Raw genomic sequence first — 11,284 nt, 5'->3', positions numbered from 1 at the left:
GTTTTTGTCATTTCTCTCTGCAGCGCGCCTTCATGCAAACCAGATGTGGCTACTACCGCGTGGATCTCTTGCGTTGGTCGCGCCAGATGTTCAGAGTTATGGGAGGGGGGGGCTGTTTGTATCTTTGGAAAACAGACTGTGTGAATGTGTGTGTGTGTGTGTTTTATGCCTTTCTGCCCCCCCCCCCCAACAGCTCAGGAGCATCCCCCTGTAGAAGTGAGTGTGGGGCCACGGTCTCTGGCTGGGGGGGGGGGGGGCTGTCTCTAAGTGATTGAATCCAGCTGTTGTGGAAGTGCGCGGAGGGGGCTCGTCAATTTGCATTGCTAAATAATCCGCGGAGCCGACAGGAGCGGAGCAGTCCATTTTGAGAAGCCGTCCTCCCTGCAACACTCCGGTCGATGCACCGAAGCCTCAGCTCGAGCTCGCTGCGCTTGATGAAAACCTAGTGTCGGCCCTGTGCGTAAAGACGCGTAAGTTGGAGGAGGTGGTGAGAGCCCTGCTGGGGAGGAGAGGGGATTTAGGGAGAACTCGCGGGTCGCCTGAGTCTTTCCTCTCGAGAGCTCAATACAAACCATGCTCTTTGAAATACGCAGCTTCAGGTTTTGCTCTTCTGCAAGGTGGGTGGACTTCATCTTTTTTTTTTTTATTATTGAATCGACGCTTATCTGTTTTCTGCTGAACAGAGTTTTTCCTCTGCGCGGTTTTAAAAACGTGCTTGTGCCTCCCTGCAGGATGTTGGCAGCTCTGGTGTGTGTTCTGCTCTGTATCCAGCCTGGACACGGACAGGTAACACAACACCTTCCTCCGTCTGAGTCACGTTTTCAGGGTGTTTGGTTCATGTCCACCGAGGTCATGGAGTGTTGTGTGGTTCTGATGTTGAGAGCTTTAATGATCAGAAACGGATGAAAAGTTGGGAGGAGGAGGGGAGGGCATGCTTCTTAAAATGATCACATCACATTTGTGCTCATTGCCTTTATAATTAATCATGTTGCAGATTTTTATTTTTATTTCTCTTGTTTTATTGTAATGGCCCCTGATGACTTGAATATGTGAATTATTCCACAGGCCTGCACAGAGGGGTTTGCATATGACCGCAGGGCAAGACAGTGTATAGGTGAGTGACATGACCTCTACTGTCTTCTAATGGTAAAAGTAAAATCAATTTTCTGTCATATATCTACAAAATGTATCTAGAGTGGGGAGAAAAACAGTAAAGTGTGAACTTTAATAAGTTTTAACAGAGAAAAGTGAATGAATAAGATGCCCACAGATGTTGTGGATGCAGGAATGTCCTTATCAGTGCATCGCCTTGTCCTCCAGATGTGGATGAGTGCCGTACCCTGCCAGATGCTTGCCGAGGAGACATGCGCTGTGTGAACCAGAACGGAGGCTACCTGTGCATCCCGAGGACCCTGTACAACCAGCCGTACCGACAAGAGACCCCGGTCCTGCCAGAGCCCGCTTACCCGGACACATCGGTGGGATTCTCAGACTCCTTCCTCCCCGCTCCCAGGTCTGTGGAGCCCAGCTACCCCAGAGTGGGGAGCACAGCACAGTGCCTCCTGGGATATACTCCTGCAGAGGATGGCACCTGTAATGGTGAGTCAGTGTCCGCAGACAGATCCTTTAAATAACAATATAAACTTCCTAAAATGTTCAGAAGTAGTTTAAAGATTTACTAAGTAAAGCTACTTGTTCTGCAGAGGATGGAGATGCTATAATTAAGTTTTTCATTCAGATCCATTTCTATAAAAGCAGCATTGAGCTGATTAACACTGAATCCAGTGCAGTGGTTTAATGGAGGTTCCAGTCTGAGGGTTTGTGTCCTTTCCAAAGGGTCGAGGAGTAATTAGAGCTCCTGAGATGATTAACGAGGCAGGAAAGAAGAAAAACAGAGAGGAATTAGTATTTTCTCCTCAATAAGATATTTTTACTTTGTCGGGTTTCATTTAAATGAAACCATCTGAAATCAAAAGTTGAGACGGGAAATGTGTCCTTGACGGACCTGCTAACATCATCATGCAGAACGAGCCACAACTGGATGAATGTTTTTAATGTAAAACTTTCATCTGGGAAGTGACTCAACTCCTAAATGCCGGGAAAAAAACTATGTTCTGCTGAAATGTAGTATAGGTATACATTGTCAGAAAACTGAAATACTGAGTAAAGTACAAAGAAAGGTACAGATGTTCGTATAAATACTTACTGTGTACTACTCCTCGTACCCATGTGATTTGCTTTAACCTCCTCAGATGCTCACATGGTCCTGATTTACTGCTTCGGGATAATTGAGCTGCAAATCAAATATAAGACAAATGCACGAACATTCATTTACATCCTGTCGTGTCACAGAATTCACTTCTCGTGTCTTTGAAACAGATTTAAAATTTGTTACAGAACCAAAGTCTTTTTTTGTTCCTTCGAAGTTCTGCTCATTGTTTGCAGTTGTTTTCTTTCAGCAGCGTCACAACGGGTCAGCGTGTTCATCAGGTCACTGAGTGTCCCTCAGTGTCTCTTTGTAGCCTGTTTATCACTGGATGCACGTTTCACCGTTTGTTGAGTTCAGAGTCATTTTTCTGTCTCAAATCGTTTTTTATTTGACTTCCAGGGACCTCAGGATGTGAAAACACATATTAAAATACACAACTGAAAAACTTCAAGAAAGATAAGATTTAGTTTAAGATCAGATCAGTCGATCAAAGATCGATCAATGTTGTTACATGTCTTTCTGATGGGAGATGGACCAACAGCTACTCTCAGATTTATCTTCAAAACACTTTTGAAAACATTTTAATGTGCAGCTGCTTGTAAGAGATGCAAGTGCGGAGAGTGTGTCCTCTGCTGCAGCTGTTGTGTGGTTTCTCGTCTCCGCTGAATCTCCGCAGTGAGTGGAAGTTGTGAAGCCACCACCTGATGTTACAGTGAACCTATAGATGGACGAGGGGACACGGGGGGAAATGAATAAGTGGTCAGAAATTCAGAGCCAAGTCCACAGAGATGGTGATTTAACTCCAGGGAAGTGCATGAATCCACTGGATCACAGGGACGAATTATTTTGAGGCTCTTGGTTTTAAGCTTGTCTGCCGTCACCCAGCCAGAGCTCCAGGCCCTCAAACTACTCTCAGGGAGGAAACATCGCAGCCACAAGAGACTCCAGCTGTCAGATAAACACTTAATGTCTGATGTCCCCCCCCCCCCCAGCTGTGTTAAATACATCTTCATAATAACCCCAGTGTGTCGAGCAGGGGGGGGGGGGCGGTTGAAAATGGCCTCTGTTGTCCATTTGAGGTGTTTTCCTGTCATCAGACGAGGCCCCTGTGATGAATGGAAAATGTACACATGCAGCACAGTTTTCTCCTTCTAAAGAGAACCGTGGAGTTTAGGTCATGCACAAATACGGACTGTTTCTCTCTGCAGGGGAGAAGCCTGTCAGGGAATCGGCTCACAACCTTGTTTGAGTAAACTGCACCATCAGAATGCCAAACATGAGGTCATGTGGAGCCAAATCTGTGCCCGAGAACAGGCATGGCTCTGTGGGGGCCAATCGTTACAAGCCCCTCCGCTGCCTGAACGCTGGTGTGTGGTGATGTAATGGGCTGTTGTTGATTGATGCAGCTATGGGGCAGAAACTACACAGACTGTGACTTCCTGTCTGAGGCTGTAACAAACATGGCTTTGTCTTCAAGTTAATGTTCCAACCGTCAGTAATGGCACCAGTCTGGATTAAAACAGTATAAGAAATTACCCCTTTAAAGCTTTAAGTGTGCGGTTTGAAATTAAAACTCAACAACCAGGCTGCGGGGGTTTTCTGCATCAAGCCTCAAGAGAATTGCACGTGCTCGAGCGATCATGAGTCAGCCTCAGCTGTCAATCATGACGTTTCGCCCTGTTTTTATAATAAGTAATTAAAAACACACTCACTGGAAAAATGACCTCTTGAACAAACACCCGTGTGCTAAGAAAATAAACCTAAAATGAAAGAAACCATCTTAGAGAAAAAACATTTGTTGACGGGCACTTTGAATTTTTAAGTTTGGTCCATGTCCCATCCATTAACATGGACACATTTGTTATATATTCATGTCCCTCCTATAGATAAAATACCAGAACATCTCTTAACTTTTCATCCAGCAACATTAACAGGGCAGAATCTTAATGTGTCCAATATTTTTCTTTTAAATATACCTGCAAGTTTAATTTCTATCATTTTAATCATCCTGGCCTGTACTTTGTGTTTGTTGCTCATGCTAACATGCTAACATGATTCCACATTAAAGATCAACATGGTAGCATTTAGTGCTGCACTGCTTCACAGCTTCATATCTCTACGGCTGCTGACACTTTGCTGAAAAGTTGTTGCGACACATGAGAGAATATGTTTTTGTCATTTGTGTGAACTGACCCTTTAAGCAGCAGATTTATTTACTCATCTTGTGTTTGTCATTTCCCATGGGGCCGTAATATTCATTTCCGTTCATAACTCAAGTTGGGGGCATTTTCATTTGTTACTTGAATTGAGGGATTACATGTTCTTCTGTGGCTTGAGAAAAAATGTCAAACCTTGTGGGCTCATAAAACCCTTTTTGATAAACTCAAAAAATGCATCATAGTCCCGATGAAAACAGCAGCGTGTGCAACATATCTGACATTCTGCAGCTCCCAGTTGCTTCTTATCACATTCAGGGTTTATTCAGCTTTTCTATGTAGTTTGAGAGGAGATGATGAAGTCAGCTGTTGTCTCACTGGAGATCAAATTGAATCAGCTTGTGCACAAATCTGGTGTCAAAATATCTGTATTTCATACTTTTGATCGACTTCCCACAATCTGTCACGTCTTCTCTGACGCTGATGAGGATTGTCAGCAGCAGCCAGAGTTCGTGGGCAGCTCATGAAAAGGTCTTTATAAGGAGCTGAGCTGAAACGCTGCACTTTGTGTGTGTTTACTGGAGATCTGGCTGCACACGGGGTGCAGTTGAGGGCCATTCATAGAGGTATCGCCTGCTAACGCCAAGCAGGTGCTCGGGGCCGTTGTAGCTGTTGGCCGGTGGCCGAACGCTCGGGGGCTCCTCCACCCCCCTGACGGGCCAGTGGTCCAAGTTGGCACAAAGGGCAACAGTCCCACCGACAGACGTTATCGCTTATCTTCACTGCCTGACCAAACAAAGAGCCGGGCCCCCACCCACTTCCCCCGCTGGTTTTTCTGGAGATTTGTGACTTCATGGTCTGAGAACCGTAAGCAGAGTCTGGAATGTTTGATATGTCATATCCTCATAAGGAAATGTAGCTATTATGATGGAGTATGTGAGCTGCTCCAGAGGCGTCAGAGGAATTCAGAGCGCAACCTGAGAAATCTCTAATCCGGTGCAAAAACAGCAGTGAACTGATAGTTTACAGAGGTGTTAACTGTTGTGTTAAGAGGCTTTTGAATACAGGGCGGTGAAAACCTGAGCGTTGGAGAAACAAAACCATTGACTCGATGTTTATCTGTGAAACCCCAGAGCCGGCAGGAAATAAACTCTCGTCTGGTGGCTGTGCATTTGAGCAAGGCACCGAACCGGAGGTAACTTCAGTAGAAGTGAAGCGGTGACTCGCTCAGAATGAAGCTCAGGCATGAAGACTACTCTCTCCAAAAATGGGCCTATAGTATTTGCACATTGTCACTTTAGATTTAGCATTTGCATCACTGAATGATGCCACCACATTCTAAGAAATATGTTGGTATATGCTGCACGTCTGGATACAGCCTGCACGACACCACTGTTTGCAGGGGCCGGATATAACAACAAGCTGCACAAACTAAACTGATGCAGAGTTCATCTGCTTTCACTAAATATATTTACTGACAAAGCCTTCGACACAGAGGCTCCGACAAGGACCAGACACCAACAGATCCTTTTAATCTGCACGGCTGCTCCACTGCTTTGTTGTTTTTGTCTTCCTTGTACACAGGGTGTCCTCTGGTTGGGTGTGTCAGGGCCACTTTCACTGGGCAAGATGCTGCTGCTAGCGAGACATCTAGTGGCAATGAATTTCCTATACGTAACCTTTAAATGCCTGTCGTGCCGTGTGAGACTTCCGACCTTGTCTGTTGATTCAACTTCAACTCAGGAATCTTTTTCTTACGAGCGAAAGACGACGATCAACTCTGACTTCTCCTCCTCTCTGTTGCAGACATCGACGAATGTGAGACCAACTCCCATCACTGTAACCCCACCCAGGTCTGCATCAACACGGCCGGTGGGTACACCTGCTCCTGCACCGAGGGATACTGGCTCATTGGTGGACAGTGTCAGGGTGAGTGAACCGTGAACTGGAGTGAATGCAGCCTGTTACATTCACAGCTGGTTCAGAGGTGAGGTCTAGTTGTTATCTGATATATTTATTGTCAATAAAACACTTGTGTGCTAAAATAATATGGAATGTAAACAACAGATAATGTGGCTTTAGTCTGTGAAGTTGTCTTTAAAGAAAGAGATGTCACAGCGCCTCCTGCTGGCAGTTCTAGTACCTGGTGACGATACATCTATCAAGCAGGTTTCTACTCTCTTCAGTATAATGTAAAGGCAGATTTAACAGGGTTTGTAATAAATGTGCCAAACAATCAAAGTGGTGCAAATATTATAAACAAAGTAGGAATACTGTCGCGTCCTTAAAGTAACACCATATTTCTTGTGAGTACAGTTTTAAAGTCAATACTAGTTCTCGTCTTTGTTGACAACAAGCCTCTGTGACCTCTGAAGGCTTTGGCTCCTCATCTAGAGGAACAGCGCCCTCTTCATGCTTTGACTGGTGATGCAGCTCATCAGGGTTTCACATCAATACATTGTCAAGAAGAAAAAAATAAAGCTTATTTTGTACTTTACCGTCGTCTGGGTTGTTGTTAATAAAACACAAATCATTTTTACACTGTGGCTCTTAACCGGTCGGTGTTTTTCTTTTTTGACCAGACATTGATGAATGTCGCTATGGTTACTGCCAACAGCTGTGTGCCAACGTCCCGGGCTCTTACTCCTGCTCCTGTAACCCCGGCTTCATCCTCAACCCAGACAGCAGGACCTGCCAAGGTACACACACACACACACACACACACACACACACACACACTCTCTGCATGCGTTCCGGTGTCGTGTTAAGCTCCCTCCTTGTCTCTCCTGCAGATGTGGACGAGTGTGAAGATGAACCGTGCACTCACGGCTGCTTCAACACCTACGGCTCCTTCATGTGTAACTGCCAAGAGGGATTCGAGCTGGCAGCTGATGGGACTTCTTGCATTGGTGAGCAGAGCCACGTTAAAACCGCCGCATCGTGACTTCTGTGCAAACTGTCGGGAAATTAAAGTTTGATATATTCTGTGTACGTGAGAATCAAGGAAATGAAACATATCTTTAGATACACACGGTCAGTGTTTTCCTTGATATCACATTAACATCCCTTGAATCTAGAGTCAGTTTGGATGTGAGACTTTCATTTGTTTTCCCTGTAGACTTGGATGAGTGCAGCTTCTCTGAGTTTCTGTGTCAGCACAGATGTGTGAACACACCCGGCTCGTTCTCCTGCATCTGTCCGCCCGGGTATTATGTGTATGAGGACGGCAGGAGCTGTGAAGGTAAGAGGACAATGACTGAACAGTGACTGAACTGAAAGAATAGTCGTTTGTGTTGTCAGTTGAACAGCGGCTGTTAAAATGCTGCGTTGAATTGTTTTTATCAGGAAAGTTTTGAACATAATTTAGTCGTGTTTTACTTTAATCTATTTTCCATATTCTGTCTTCGTTGTGTTTCATTCATGTTTCACATAATAGGTACAGAATAAAAAAAGAAGTTTAACTGGTTGTACATGTGTGTAACATCAGTATTAATATCAGCTAATGTTTAAAACAAATGTTATTGTGATGTTCTGTCTCATTCTCACGCAAGGTTTTGTTGATGTTTTCTCAATGTTGTTTCTCTGATGATGATGATGATGATGATGATGATGATGATGATGATGATGATGATGATGCTGTTTTAACTGACTCTGACTGTTGTGTGCTTGATTTTGAAGATATCAATGAATGTGACACTGGTAACAACACCTGTACAACAGCACAAGTATGTTTCAATTTCCAGGGAGGCAACACATGCCTGGATCCTTTACAGTGTCACTCTCCTTACGTCGAAGTTAGTGACAAGTGAGTGGTTCCCCCAAACAAAAGCCTCTTCACCTGTGCTCCATCATATTTATATCACTCTGTCGTAACGAGCACGAGGTTACATTCAGTCGGTTAACCATCACTCCTGTGTGTCCTCCTGTGCAGTCAGTGCATGTGTTCAGCTGAGAACCCTGCCTGCAGGGACAAGCCCTTCACCGTTCTGTACCGACACATGGACTTGTCGTCGGGGCGCAGTGTGCCTGCAGACATCTTCCAGATGCAGGCCACCACTCGCTACCCGGGCGCCTTCTACATCTTCCAGATCAAGTCGGGCAATGACGGACGAGAGTTTTACATGAGGGTGAGTACGACGGACGAGACACGAACCTGTAGATACGAAGAAAAAACAAAATTCAGTGACACGACTTCACGCTGAAAGCTCAGGAATAAGAAATGAACACGTCAAAGGAATTAAAGGAGTAACACCGTGTCCAACTATTTACAATTTAAAAGGTTTTGTGTGTTAACCAGCAGAAAGTAGCTCCAGTTTATCCACAAGAAAAGGAGAAACCTCTGCTACAATGAATTCACAGACAAAGGAGACAGCGCCACAGCGCCGCCTACCTCAGGAAAGAAACCTGTGATCAGAAACACCACAGCTGTGAGAGTGTAGTTACAACAGATGTTTGTTTTCAGAGTCATAAATAGTTTCACATGATCATTGCACTTATTTATAAGGTTATAAGTCACCAAGTGACATCAGAATCACCACAAATATGATGCAAGAGCTTTAAAGAGTCCACAAACATCACGATTCTGTGGTGAATGAGAAACAAAGACGGTCCTGTTTCAAACTGCAGCTGAACATCAGAGTGATGAGCTGTGTTATTCTGTCCCTCCCTGACTGTGTGCTTTGTTGTTAACCACATTCACTTGTGATGTCACCGGTGCTCACACACACACACACACACACACACACACACACACACACACACACACACACACACACACACACACACACACACACACACACACATACACACACACACACACACACACACACACACACACACACACACACACACACACACACACTCTGCAGCAGGTTGAACCACCAGAGGTCAGCAAATACAAGCGTTTACCCTTCAGTGTTCAATCTGTCACTGAAAGATGATTAATACCCAAACACACATTTATTCATCAAGAGTCACATGTTTGAGTCACAACACCAATTTACCCGTCAACCCACGTTTATCACGAAACGTCTGAGGTGTGCCACGTTTCATACAAACACAAAGATTTGAGGTTATAAAACTCACATACCGAGTTAAAAGACCATGTCAAGGGTGTGAAACATGAATAATTCTGCTGAAATGTCATTTGTTTACATTTCCATGCCCATTTTTCACAGAAGACATTTTGACATGTTACAGTAGAAAAACACAGACATGTCATGTTGTTAGTAAGAGCTGTGTTTTTCCTACTATGACAAATCAACATGCTGTGGAAACAGTAAACTCAGCTACACACTGAGCTCAGTGACTGTACAGATGTCTCACTTCACTTCTTCCTCCTCTTCATCCCTCACGTCTCGTTTCTTCTTCATATCGTAGCAAACCAGTAACGTGAGCGCCACCCTGGTCTTGTCACGGCCGATCAAGGGCCCGAAGGAGGTGGTGCTGGATTTGGAGATGGTCACAGTCAACAACGTCATCAACTTCCGAGGCAGCTCCATCATCCGCCTGACGATATTTGTATCGGAGCATCCGTTCTGAGCGTCCCACGTGAACTTCATCGTCCCAGAGAATCACTGCAGCTGATGTAATGCTCTGGTGTCTGAGACAGCTCATCACTTTTTTTCTTCTTAAACGTTATGTCATCCTCATCCTGTCAATAAAGACACGTCCGATAAAGAGTCAGCTGATGGGAAAGCATCCCTGCGCTTGAATCCCCACCCTGGTTTAATGGACACTGAGCTTTTAGAGCTGCGAGATGTTCTTTCAACACAGAGGGATATTTATAGTAACGATTTCTAACCTCCTCTATTTAGAAAATGACCTGAAAGTGGCCCTCACTGAATCTCAGTACAGTTTCCCCCACTTGTCTGTGAATCTCCATCCCTTCAGATAAGCTGTGAGTGTTTTAGAGCTGTCGTTGAATCTCGAGCGTGAGTCCCTCTGAGCTCGTATTTTTACGGGACGGGACGAGCAGCTTATCTGAGCAGAAGTGTAATTGTGCATTTGGAGATGTTGTGTTTGAAATGATGTAACAATCAGTCATAAGCTGAATTATTGATCCCGGTTTCTTTAAGTTCAATAAATGTCTTTACCACAGAAATGACTCGAACATGAGCAGGATCCTGGACTCTTAAAGATACAGTCAGTTCTGGGATTACAGTGTTAGAAGTTAACGAGGCTCTAAAAACCTGTTGGATGAAATTCAATCAAATAAACGTTTCAGAGACACTAAACCAAATCTCGAGGAATTTTGTATAACAATGAATTATTGAACAGTTTGGAGGCTTTAGACGCATCATGTTACTCAAATGTGAGTTTGGATGATATCAGAGCAGAATGTGGGATCATAACAACACACTGTTTTTTGGGGGATTATAATTTTATGCTGTTGGGTGGTTGCAAAAAATTGTGCAATCAAATTCAATCCAATACAAATCTGAATTTTACAAATTTGGGGGAAATAAAGCAAATTTGGGGGATTTAGATGCACAATATTATCTTTTAGGAATATTACGTTTAATTTTTTACGTAATAATTTAACTCTACTGTAAACGAAAAAATTAAGGGTCATATCAAATTACAGAAAAAAAATAAATAAATTACAGATTTGGGATATCATCAGACATCATGGGATTATATCAACTCATATTTTAAACCCTAAACTATTTTTTGGTTCTCTTGCTAAATCAAGATGTGGGATTAAATCAGTTAGTTTAGCCAGTTTTGAGGGATAATTGGAAATTTCGGGAGTTTTTGGAAAACTATAAAACATCTGAGACCCTGATAATCAAGGATCTTTGGGTGTCAACACACAATATATGTCCTCACTGAGTAGACGTTTTATCATTATTCCCTCCATAAGAACATGTCAGTAAACCAGGTCAGTTAGTTAAGATCTGCTGACCTGTGTGATGAT

General features: G+C 43.8%; 1 protein-coding gene across 1 annotated transcript; it reads left to right on the top strand.

Moving 5' to 3' along the window:
- The first annotated feature begins 185 nt into the window (after positions 1-185).
- Positions 186-10,606, top strand: fbln5 (fibulin 5). Its single transcript, XM_020097864.2, has 11 exons — positions 186-617; positions 732-786; positions 1,066-1,114; positions 1,321-1,599; positions 6,172-6,294; positions 6,948-7,064; positions 7,158-7,274; positions 7,484-7,606; positions 8,044-8,170; positions 8,297-8,492; positions 9,745-10,606. The coding sequence occupies exons 1-11, from the start codon at positions 574-576 to the stop codon at positions 9,904-9,906; spliced, it is 1,392 nt and encodes a 463-aa protein (XP_019953423.2). The 5' UTR covers positions 186-573; the 3' UTR covers positions 9,907-10,606.
- Positions 10,607-11,284: the final 678 nt, after the last annotated feature.

Source organism: Paralichthys olivaceus, chromosome 12 (genome assembly GCF_024713975.1).
Source record: "Paralichthys olivaceus isolate ysfri-2021 chromosome 12, ASM2471397v2, whole genome shotgun sequence".
Lineage (NCBI taxonomy): Eukaryota > Metazoa > Chordata > Actinopteri > Pleuronectiformes > Paralichthyidae > Paralichthys > Paralichthys olivaceus.
Note: the sequence above shows the minus strand (reverse complement) of the source record. Positions and strands in the feature narration are given on the sequence as shown.

What these genes read in the sequence shown, in the direction of transcription:
- fbln5 (XM_020097864.2), top strand. Translation starts at nt 574, where the DNA reads ATGCTCTTTGAAATACGCAGCTTCAGGTTTTGCTCTTCTGCAAG. An exon ending in TCCAGCCTGGACACGGACAG is followed by an intron (nt 787 to 1,065) that starts GTAACACAACAC and finishes ATTATTCCACAG; the next exon opens with GCCTGCACAGAGGGGTTTGC. An exon ending in CAGGGCAAGACAGTGTATAG is followed by an intron (nt 1,115 to 1,320) that starts GTGAGTGACATG and finishes CTTGTCCTCCAG; the next exon opens with ATGTGGATGAGTGCCGTACC.